The sequence below is a fragment of the Pantherophis guttatus genome, chromosome 7, assembly GCF_059756535.1.
Source record: "Pantherophis guttatus breed Tessera chromosome 7, ASM5975653v1, whole genome shotgun sequence".
NCBI lineage: Eukaryota > Metazoa > Chordata > Lepidosauria > Squamata > Colubridae > Pantherophis > Pantherophis guttatus.
In genome coordinates, this window is record NC_142069.1 from 24,030,146 (window position 1) to 24,042,701 (window position 12,556).

At 40.0% G+C, this 12,556-nt stretch overlaps 1 protein-coding gene across 1 annotated transcript in view; it reads right to left on the reverse strand.

Annotated features, from left to right (window-relative positions):
• Positions 1-12,556, reverse strand: part of PAH (phenylalanine hydroxylase) — a 41,693-nt gene that overhangs the window by 9,592 nt on the left and 19,545 nt on the right. The window contains exons 4-5 of the mRNA XM_034403042.3: positions 8,484-8,572; positions 3,824-3,891 (exon numbers count right to left, since the gene is read on the reverse strand). Of these exons, the coding sequence (XP_034258933.1) occupies positions 3,824-3,891; positions 8,484-8,572 (157 nt within the window). The remainder of the gene's footprint in view (positions 1-3,823; positions 3,892-8,483; positions 8,573-12,556) is intronic.

Genomic DNA, 12,556 nt, shown 5'->3' on the forward strand with positions numbered 1-12,556 from the left:
TTGGCCTAATTTCTCCCATGCTGTTCTTGCTTTGCAGCTTTAATGATCCGAAGACGAAATAATCTGATGTACATGTGATTGACACTGAAAACCAGGCCGGTGTACAAAGCGGATGGCTTAACTAAACAATGCCTCCAATCTCTCCTGGCTTTAAAACTGGGGTGCTAAAAGTCGACCCTGGTAATGGCTCAGCAGGACTAGCAGATCTGTCTCTTCCCTAAAGATAAGTCCCCAACAGTCAGCCTGGCTCTGTCTTGAACCCAAAAGGAATCTTTTGACTTGCTCGACTTGTTGCCTTGACATTAAAACTGGGGGATGTGGGGAGGGGGGGAGGTCTGCTGCTCAGAAAATAATTTTAAACATGGGCAGGCGACTTATCTAAGCCTTTTCTCTCATCCTGCCCCAAATCAAAGCTCCCCCCCCTCCGCACCCCAGCAATTGAATAGGGTTTGTGGCACCGTGGGGATAATAGGAGGGATTTCTAAAGTGGCAGCTCTTTGTCAGAAGATGAGTGATACCCCCACCATTCCTGGTCCCTTCACTTCAGCCTGATCCTAGGGGCAGGCCCCCCCCACAATAATTGTGCAATTTTCTGTGTCTCTGCACCAGTCCTCCTTGATCTCTGGAGCCTTAAACATGATTTTGAATGAGATGGAGATGCGTGTGATGAAACTACTGTGGTTTCTATAGCATTGACATTTCTCATTAATCCTTAGGCCACCTTCGTGGGCCTAAGAAAAGCGGAGAGGTTTAAGGCTCTGTCAGACACCAATTTGAAAGCTGCTGAGATCAATAGACGAAGGCTCAGGGTGGCAGGTGAGAAGGAAGAACTGAAGAGACGGGGGTGTTAAGTGTGGGCATACATAAAGGGGGGGGGGCAGAAAGATGAATGACCAAGGGTCTTAAAAATGAACCACACAACAACATCCTAAATTGTCCCTCCTGCTCCACAGATTGTCCTTGAAAGGCCTGTAATTTCATGTCCACAGCTCCTATTGTTTGCATGTTTATTGTTTTCCTATACATATACACATGCATGCAGTAAATGCTACACCTTTCCTGATTTCCTGTTTATCTTATTCTTTTTCAAAGGATATGCATTTCATCTTCATAGCAATTTCAGGAAGTGGGCTTGGTGGGGGGAAAAAATTCACCCACTGGCTTTGTGACTTCATTTGAACCTATTAAAACTCTCATCATTACAACTCTTTGTCATGAATCCATGCTGACTCAAGGATTTTTAAAGCATGGTTTTATCCATACATTACAGCATAAATCACAACGGCTAGTTTCAGATAGGTTGACAAAGCAAAGCCACCTAAACCAGAAGGGTCAACCGCTGGCTCTAAAATTCCAAATTACTACACCCCAAATTTGAATTAGCAAAGTGTAGTGTTTGTGCTATGCTGTCCATCCAAAGAACGGACCCTTTCTCAGCTCAACATGCAAATGTGGTTCCCACAACATCCAAAGACAATGGCTAGGCTCCAATTACATATTTGCCAAATCTATTTTAGCCCCTTCTCCATAACCCCATTTCTTGGAGCTGCTGATATCCATGTCTATCTTTAACAGTGAACACTATAAAAATCAAGCCTGTTTTTGTTAAAAAGTTTTCCCTGTTCTATCATTAAGGTTGAATTTGGATTCCAAACCCTTTCTTTTTCTTTTATATTTTGGGTGGGCCCTTGATACCTTTTCTATCATGTTGTCAGTTTTGAAGCAGAAAACACTAATGCCCAAAATAGGCTTAAATAATTGTTTAACAAGGACTCTGTCAAATGAGGATCTGGGAGATGACATTCCAAGGAAGGAAGGAAGGAAGGAAGGAAGGAAGGAAGGAAGGAAGGAAGGAAGGAAGGAAGGAAGGAAGGCAGGCCACTCCTTGGCCATCCCATACTCATTTGCTTTATTAGCTATTAAAGATTGGTTGTACTATGAATTTCAAATAGAGTCCTATTTGATATAGACAATAAATAAATGAATCATCCATAGTTTGGCAAGAGAGGCAGGGAGGGGAGGGAGGGAGGGAGAGAGGTGGGGGAAGAGTCTGTACTTCCTATTAGTTGATAATAGGATTTAATTATCAAATTGGACCATGCATAAAATCACTACTACACTATCTCTTCAGTCTCACAGTCCAGAAAATAGTGTGAAGACTAACCAGCTCATTGAACATTTTATCATGCAGCTGGAACAGTGACGATAGACACAATTAGATCAAGAACATACGCAATGCATTATTTTAATCTTGCTCATAGTCCTTGCTATAATGCAAATTATACACACTTCTTTCCTCTCCCCTGTTTAATGTGAGGCATATGAGATGCTGTTTCATTTGGTGCCTGGTGCTTTGTAGTCGCCTCTGATGCTGCAGCACAATTAGATAACAAAGCTTTGTGGGGGCTGGAGCCTGATCCTCGTCTGAATGCCAGTTATTACCAGAAGGCTGTAATTGGGGGATAAATGCAGTCAAAGGAGGATCTAAGAACAGAGGAGGAAGAAAGCAAGCAAGAGAAAATAAACATTTTATGGAAAATTTGACTGGAGGAATATTTGGTCTCTTGGTCCTTTTTATTTGGACTCTCAGTGAATTCAGGTGGGCCCTGTATGAATGACTCTAGAATTCACATGAGACTTTCTACCTTCATTTGGTCTGGTTTGCCTTTTCTTATTTAATTTGATAACAAACTATTCATTTAAACTTTTCCTCCTTCCGTTCCTTTGATTTCAAAATGCTTAGGTTTCCTCTCTGTTCAAAGGCTTCCAGATCTGCTACAGATAATGCTACCAATGAAAATAAGCTTTTTTTTATCCGTCATGATGCTTCTTTTTGATAGAATGGATCTTAATTTAACATTCTAAAGCACAATTATCCAAATATAAAAGGATCCATACGTGCTCTTACAATTCCATGAATTTAATTTCAAATGAACAACAAAAGAAATGTTTTGATGGTCAAGATAGTTCAACAACCAAATTAAGTACTTCAGGGAGAGTGAGGTAATCCGCATTAGAGATCTTTGGCCAAAGATTGAGGAATAAAGCAATGGATTCTCCAGCTATGGGAGACACTGCTCTATTGTTCTCTAAGCATCTATAGATAGCCTGCCTGCTTGTAGTCTGGAGTTCATTCTTATTCTATTATTTCATGCTGTATCCAATCCAACCTCCTCTACCCAGAATAAATTTGTCTCATTTTTCTTCTTTCTCCTTCAGAGCCATAATTTGCATCATCCCTCTCACTGACCAAATGACCAATGCCATTTCCGCATCCATTTCAGCCATGTGGCCAGTTCCCCAACATCTTCATTGAAGCAGTACTGTTGCAAAGAATACACGGGGAAAAGCTAGCCTTGATTTATAATGTGTCTAATATGCTCCTGATCACTTCTGGATAATTCAAGATGCACATTTCTACTGTACCTTCTGCAGTGTTCCTCAAACTTCTTTACTGATTACTAAATTAACATTCAGCTGACTGGTGGTTGAAGAGGCAGAGGCCCTTACTTCACTTACTAAGTGAAGGGTTCTGGCCAGGTGATTGATGGTGAATGTTTGAATGCTGCTGTGGTTCATCATCTTCACTCTGTAGACCAGGGATCTCCAACCTTGGTAACTTTAAGACTTGTGGACTTCAACTCCCAGAGTTCCTGGGAGCTTTGCTGGCTGAAGAACTCTGGGAGTTGAAGTCCACAAGTCTTAAAGTTGCCAAGGTTGGAGACCCCTGCTGTAGACCACTGTTTGATCAAAAAGAACACCTACTTTGTGCCAAAGAAGTTATTTTAGGAGGTAGTTTCTTCTTTCTAATCTGCATACTTACTGCCTGTAGTTGTATGCTATATCTGCAAATTCCTTTCTTCTGGCCCGATAAACTGGATCTTTGAAACCCTAGAAACAGATAACAAAAAAAGATTGCTTTGTGAGCGTTTAAAAATGTGGGTACAATTTAAAGAAAACGGATGTCTTGCAAGTTGATTTAAGGCAAATCATGCTCTAGAAGGGATTTGGAGGATCACAATTCTCCAAATCAAGATTCAAGATTCACCAAAAGGTTCAAAGATTTGACCTAGGTAAGTTTAATAAAAATATGCAATAGTACAGCCCTGGAAAAACATAGTTACTTTATGTATTGTTTTTAAAACACCGATACAGTTCCATCCTGTCCCTCATTGGAATATCCTTCCTAAATAGCATTGATCAACGGATTTGTATTGATTTTAATCCTATGTTTGCAACCCAGATGAGACCCAGATGAGGCCCCAGATTGTTGGGGGCAATGCTGACTCTGTAAACTGCTTAAAGAGGGCTGTAAACCGTGAAACACTATATAAGGCTAAGTGCTATTGCTATCTGCAATTTCAGTGGTCCTATAAATTGAATTAAATAAATAATAAATATATTTTTCAATATTTGTGACCACACAGCAGATTTTATTTATTTGCTCTGAAAACTTAAATGCTCTCCCCATCTTAATGAAATAACTCCAGATATCTAACAAGCGTAAAAAAACAGAAACACTGATATAAAAACATTAGGGGGAAAAAAGCAGTAAAAATTTTCACTAAAAAGTCTGTTATCTTTTTAACAGAGAAAAGCAGAAATCTGGCTCCATTAACTAGGTGCTAAGGCCTGAGAGATGAGCTGGATTTTTAAAGTTTTCCAAAAGGCCACAAGGGTAGGATCAGGCTACCCTAAATCAGGAGAGAAGGTGTTCTGCAGGATAGGCACCAGAACAGATCCCAAATTATTTTGGCACTTATGGAAATACACTATTTCATTGTATTAGTATTCTAAGCCTGGATTTTATAAGTCAAGCAATAATATACATACTGTAGGAAGTTAGTACCAACCCCTCTCCTAGAAGAATGAAATATTTTAGGAACTATTAAAAAGGCAGAATATTATATTTCCCTGGATGAGAAAAGGAGAAACATGTTTTTTAAAACAAAACAGTTCCCTGCAGCTCCCTGCCCCCACCTTCAGTTCCAGGGTGATGGGATTAAGACATGGCCCTCAGGACATGATAGGATTAGCCCTCTACCCGTCTAGCAACAGATCTCACCACATGGCACCTGTGGATATTACATCACCCAGCAAGATTCAACCAAGCTTGGGACTCAAGACACTACAAAGTTACCCCAGCATGGCCCCATAGGAGTCTGACAACCAATCAGAATACAGGACCCAAAAAAAACATGTGGTCCTGTCCACCATTAAACCATCTTTCCAAGCAGTCTCCATGTTTCCAGTGCCTTTCTTCCCACTTGGAACTGAACCCAGATGGACATTTCTTCCAACAATACTATAGACAAATGGCTGGAAGGAAAATGCCTGCTGTTTAATTATCTAAAAATGAAAATAAAAACAATTCATATAAAATGACAGCACATCATAATTAAATACAATAATTGTGATGATGATGATGATGATAAATTGTATCAAAAGAGAGAAATACTGTGATAACTGTCAATCAACCTGCCTATTTTAAAATCCTGCTTTTCTTAGCAGACCCCATGCCTTTCTTTAATTTTAAAAAAAAGGAAATTAAAAAGGGAGATATCACTGGCAGATAAGACTTTGGAAAATATGTAAGGGAACTTCCCGTTATTCAAAGTCAAGAAGATATACAATTTTCAATGTCCAAAACAAAGCATTGGTTCCAGATAAAAAATGGAAACCAGTGCAGTTGTATTAGAAATGACTTCCTCAATAGAAGAATAGCATCAGGATCACAAGAAGTGATAGTGCCATTCTATACTGCACTAATGAGGCCAATGCTTGGAATATTTCATCTAGTTCTATGATACAAAAAAGATACTGAGACACTAAAAGAGTACAGAGAAGAGCAACAAAGGCTGGAGAATTCTGGGAGTTGAAGTCCACAAGTCTTAAAGCTGCCAAGTTTGAAGATCTCTGAGTTAAGGGAACTATATATGTCTGTTCCAAGATAGAGAAGTTTTAGGAATATACATGATAGCTGGTTTCCAGTACTTGAGGGGCTATCACAGAGATGAGGGGATTGACTTATTGTCCAAAGCGCCTGAGGATATGTCAAGAAGCAATGGGTGGAAACTCATTAAAGAGACATCCAGGGTGGGTTTCTACCAGTTCGGATCATTTCAGGTGAACCGGTAGCTCCGACAATCAGCTGGGAGTGAACTGGTTTGCTCCGACGATCATCTGGCCCCACCCACCCACCCCTGAGCTTTACTTACCTATATCTTCACAGCTGATTAGCACGGCAGAGCGGATTGCTGTGCCTCAGCTGTTTTAATTCCCCAGCACTAACGCTGAAGGTGATTTTTTGTTCAATTGTGCGTGTGCACAAAGCGCGCGATCACCAAACTGGTTGTTAAACCGGTAGGATCCCACCACTGGAGACAACCAACCTGGAACTAATGACAAATTCCTGACAGTGAGAACTATTAACTAACGGAACAGCTTGCCTACCAGAATTATGGATTCTCCTTTGCTGGAGTTTTTCAAGAAAAGATTTGTCTGGAATGGGCAGGGAATTGGGTTAGAAAACCTCCAAGGTCACTTCCAGTCCTATGATTCTATGACACCTTAGCAATCGCTGTACTGTTAAACAGTTGGGTGATAGCATAATTATATACTAGGATCTGATAGCTTCACTAATCTTACATAGGGCAGATTGTCCAAGATGAAGCTAAGATCTAAGTGGACGGTAGCAAATTTAATATACAGTAGATATACTGAAGAAATTTCAGATAATACTTCCAGTTTGACTTATTATTGGAAATATCTAGATGTACCTTTGTTTCCCTATTCCAAACAACAGCAAACCCTACAAGAAAAGGGCCATTGATTAACTGTTTCTAGGAGTTGGATTTGAGACGAGTCCTTCATTTGGATGCATTATCTTTTGTTAATAGTTTCATCTTGCCTTTGGTTACTGTGCTTCTGTATCTATAATATTATTCACTTGTTCTTCAGTACAATGACCCCCATTCACCTTATTTTGTTCTAGGATTCGACCAAATATTGTGTGTGCCAAATAATTATATGGGGTGCATTATTCATTTTAGATTAAACTAGTGAGCTAGTGAAAGGCTAATCACTCTTCCTCAATTAGTGTAATAGCAGTACTTTTTGCTGCGTTCTGTATAATTTATTTACAAGTACCCAGCTTCAGTTAAATTAATAGTGATAATTACTGGCTACACTACATCTTCTGACATCAGAAAGATACAGAATGTTGTTTTCCTTGATCAGTGGTAAGCAATTATGTGGTCATTCATCCAAAATTTTATTGTGTTCACAAAGTGTTGTGAACATCTCCCTACCTAGCACCTAAAAAATGTTAAAATCACCACAAGCTGATCGTTGCTTTAAAATTTTTCCTCCTCTCTCTCTCTCACACACACACACACCAGTCATTATTTTGGATTTTTACTAGAAATCCCAAAATACATAATTTATCAATACTCTGAAAAATACTGGAACCAAATATTTAGAATTTTAAAAAAGGAATTATTTAGAGGAAGAGTTAAAATGGAGAAGAAAAGAAGGCAGAATAAAGAAGATATCACATCGTTCACAGAGATATAACAACTCTATGTGTTGCTTGTTGTCTACTGAGTATTTCAGTAGACGACAATATGCAAGATTCTTTGCAATACGGGAGTTTATTTGATCTCCCATTAAGATATTTCCCGCATTCAGAGCTTAATTATCTTTGCTTAATTATAGGAGCCTGAAGTCAATTAAAAAATGCCCCTCATTTTTTTCCCAATGAAGTGATAGCATGAATTCTAATATCAGCAGTGTAACTAATCAGATACACAAAAACTAGATCCACCACTCTTAATTACTCTGAATTCACAGTTTAAAAAAAAAAAAATCCAGAGTAAAGTTTTTGCGATGTTTCTCAATCTCACAAACCCTAGATGGCACTGTTGAGCTACAATAGAATTTTCCCCCTCCTCCAATGTGGATATTTTTACCTAGAGTTCTTTAAATGGTGACACTGCATAATGAGTAATTCTGAAAGTTATAGTTATTATACCTCACTATGTTAGGGATTGATGACAGATCTACAGAATAGTAAATTAGTAAGAAATACATTCTTGGAAACATAGATTTTTTTTGTTTAGTTATCTATGCACGTTTTCATCTGCGCCATTCAGATTATAAGAAATTCCCTATTTATACGATTCTGACTATTTCTTTTAAATATGCCCCTAACTTCACAAGGATGACACTTCATGCCAATAGCCACAAATGAAGATCATAATTCAGGCTTTTGTCTGTCTTATGGCAACCATCCTCAAAATGTTGTTTTGGGCTCAGTTCCCAAAATCCTCAATTCTAGAATGGTAAAATCTGAGTGATGCTTCCATTTTAAAATGTAAAATTACATATGAGTTTAGAAACAGATTTTTTTTTCTTTAAAAGGGAATGGATTGTTGTTGTTGTTGTTGTTGTTTTGTCTTTAACAAAGTTTTGTCCTTTCTTACAGGATGGTCAGCATCCAGTTCTGCTCCATAGCTGAGGATCTGATTTGCAAATCTGTCCAGTTCTTGAATAGATCTTGGGAACCATGGAACTAGAAGGCAGAAAAGAAGCATCAGTTATGATTAGTTCCTTGCTACTTCATAAGAGCATATGGAATATGAAGTTATATTCGTGTTATTTTATTCAGCCTTTGCTTGAAATTTACACCAAAATATAAATAATAGATAATTTAATATATACTGGTCCTTCTGTACTCATTGTTAATTGGTTCCAGGAGGAGCGATGAGTACCAAAAACAGTGAATATTAAACAAATTTTCCCCATAAGGAATAATGTAGTAAGTCACAAGGCAGCCGAAAATGACAAGTTCTAGCTGAGTACCAAACAAGCAATGAGTAACAGAAGAAAACTTGACTGTAAAAAATATGATTTCTGTAATAGACTTGTCAAAGTCTGGAATGCGCTACCTGATTCAGTTGTTTCAGCTACAAATTTTCACAGTTTCAGTCACAAATTGACTTCCGTGGACCTTACATCATATATACCTGCTTAGTAGGGCTTTTGGCACCCCCTAAGCGGTGTTCTTTTTTATACAAAGTCAGTTTATTGCCCCCACAATCCAGGTCCTCATTTTACCTACCTTGGAAGGATGGAAGGCTGAGTCAACCTTGAGCCTGGTGAGATTTGAACTCTCAGTAATTGCAGGCAGCTGGCAGCTAAGTGCTACTTAAGTGCTACTTAACAGCACTTTAGTCTGCTGCACCACCAAGGCTCTTTTCCATGGACCTTTGTGGCTTGGAGGCCCAGCAGGGAGGAGAGAGGGGATAGTTCCTTGTGAATGGTAGGTGGGGCCCATGTGAGCAATTCTGTGTGAGCAGTGGGCACATGCATCCGCTGCTCTCACAAAGGGAGCTTTGTGTGTGAGTGTTAGCAGCCACCGCTCGGGTAAGGGAAGTTTCACGCGGAACACAAGCCACCTCCGCTTGTGTAAGGGGAGCTTCGCAGGCAAGTGCAAGTTGCCACTGCTTGCACAAAGGGAGCGTCGCACATCAGAACAATCCACTGCCACTTATGTGAGGGAAGATTCGTGCTGAGTCATTGCCACTCATGCAAGCGAAGCTTTGCGCTCGAGCGGCAGCCATCTTGTGCTCGCTCAAGAGAAGCTTTCACACATGTGCCCGTGCTCACCCGCCATCTGCACAGCAGTGGTGGGTTGCCCCCGGTTCGCACCGGTTCTATAGAACCGGTAATAAAACCGGTGGGAGGCTCCACCCACTGACCCTGACATCATCGAAACACTTCTGCACATGTGCTTGTGCAGAAGAGCGTGCGTGCGGCCCTGTTGCAAACTGGTAGTAAAGGTAAGTAGAACCCACCCTTGCTGCATAGCCTGGTTCCAACCAGGCCATGGCCAGGTAATGGACCACAGCCTGGGGATTGAGGACCCCTGCATTACAGAATATTAAAATAACAGTCTATGTTGTATATATAATATCCATTTTGTGTTATGCTTTGAATGTTTGGTGTGATTACTGAACCACGATCTTAGTAAGGAACATAAGCCATCTCTGAACTATGTTCATTTTTCACATACTGGTAGTAAGTCAATTTTATTTCTTTTTTATTTGCAGAACTCAGGACATCCTTCTGAAAGTTAGTCACAATTTAAATAAACACTACTGGGGTGGGGGGTTTTTTTGAGCCACTAGATGGCAGCAATAGCAAATATTATAGGTTTGAGCCTATTTGTGCATGAAAACCTGGATTTTAAAGACCTCCAAACTCTTTGGAGAAATAATTGTGCCCTGAAGGTTTTTTAACAAAATAATTGAAGCAAGACACCCAGTCGGATCCATGTCTGTTATGATCCTCACCCACAGTAACACTCTCAAACACTGAGGTTTCTCTTATGAAACTGGATGCTTCTAAGCCCCACAGTTATGTAACTTAAGCCATTCAGGACTTTGAGAGTTAATTTCTTGACTCAAATTCTAAAAATTTACACACAGATCTAAAAAAAAACAAAACACCTTATTTCATCTTTAAAATTCTTTTTTACCTATTGCATTCATGCAATCCTACTCACATTGTTGTAATTAATAGTGACATGTTTAATAGCATCATATTCATATAAGGAACCAACTTGTTGACTAAGAACCCTGATTGGGTCTTTGAGGGAAAAAGTCCTGCTCAAATGTAGGTATCCTAGGAAGAGGCACAGTTATAAGAAGAGGCCAGATTCCCTCCAAAGAGCATTTTTAGAAAGTTTTAAATTTCTTTGTTTTGCATAATATTTTAAATTTAAAGTAGATCCTATTGAGAATAAAGAAAATTCAAATTTTGCAGATAACTTTGACAGGGTTGTTTCAATAAAAAGCAGTCTGGTTAGTCAGATCAAAAAACTCTCCAAAGTAGCATTGTTTCCTACAATAGTCAAAAAAGTGCCTATAGAAAGCCCATAACAGCAAGCACAATATTGTGCTTTGTTATTTATTTCCCAATAACTCTAATTTCAAGGCACTGGTTTATAGCCATCAAGGATGGTAATTATGGTTTAATCCGGGGGTGGGACTTGTGAACTTCAACTCCCAGAATTCCTGAGTCAGCATGCCTGGCTCAGGAATTCTGGGAGTTGAAGTCCACAAGTCATAAAAGAGCCATAATTCCCCACCTCTGGTCTGATCCTTCATGAGCTTGCCCACGCCCAGTCAAAAAGCAGGTTGCATATAGCCAATGAATATCCTTCTTTAGACCTTTCTACAAATTCCTAGGCATTAGATAGGACATATAACTTTCCCAGTGGTGGGTTGCCCCCAGTTTGCATCGGTTCTATAGAACTGGTAGTAAAACCGGTGGGAGGCTCCACCCACTGACCCGGACGCCATCAAAACGCCTCTGCACATGCGCAGAAGAGCATGCACGGCCCCAATGCGAACCGGTAGTAAAGGTAAGTAGAACCCACCCCTGAACTTTCCCCCCTAAATGTTTGGCTTTTTATAATGTTATTTAAATACATTTTTAACCTTTCCCTGGAATATTGTCATTACCTCCATTGTAGTTTTTGGTTATTTTCATACTTAGATTTACTATTCTGATTCTATCCTGAGACTGTATTTCAGAAAATCAGGATGTGCATAAATGTCCATCATCTTTCCTCATCCTGGTTCTCCCCAGATATGTTAAACTGTAGCTCCTTCACTGTCATTGTACAATTACAAGAACATTGGTTTGGAATGGTTGGGTTTATAGTGCAACATTTATGGAAGATGACAGCCAGTTTGATGTAGTGGTTAAGGCAACAGGCTAGAAACTAGGAGAGAGGGAGTTCTAGTCCTGCTTTAGGCATGAAGCAATCTGGGTGACTATGAGCCAGTCATTTTCTCTCAATCCTTAGAAGAAAGCAGCGACAAGCCACTTCTGAAATGTTACCAAAAATCCTGCAGGGACAGTCTATCTACAGTAGTCAAGATAGTCAAGATTGACTCAAAGTTAAGAAAGAGATAAAATATAACACCCAGCAGATACACACACACACCAGGGGTGGGTTCTAAATTTTTTTACTACCGGTTCTGTGAGCGTGGCTTATTTTGTGGACATGGCTTGATGGTTATGTGACAATTATTTAGGATTTAGCAGAGGTACTGGTCTACCAGGCTTTTAACTGCTTGCAGAGCTGAACCGATCTACCCATTTATTTTTGCAGGCACTGATCTATTTATGTATTTTTGCAGGCACTGGTCTACTCATTTGTTTTTTTTAATACTGATCAGCTGTAGGGAGGCCCTTTGAAGCCCCGTGGCAAGAGTTTAAACAGTTTTTTTCCCTCTAGCCATCAGCTGGGACTCAGGAGGCAGCAATAGATTGGGGGTGCGGCCAAATAAAAGGTAAGAATAACGCGAGGGGAGTGGACGGGGGTGGGGGGGCACAGGGGGCAGGGGGCAGCGTCATAGCATCACCGCTACTGGCTCGGGAGAACTGGGCCGAACTGGGAGGAACCCACCACTGACACACACACACACACACACACACACACACACACACACACACACACAAAGAGAGAGAGAGAGAGAGAGAG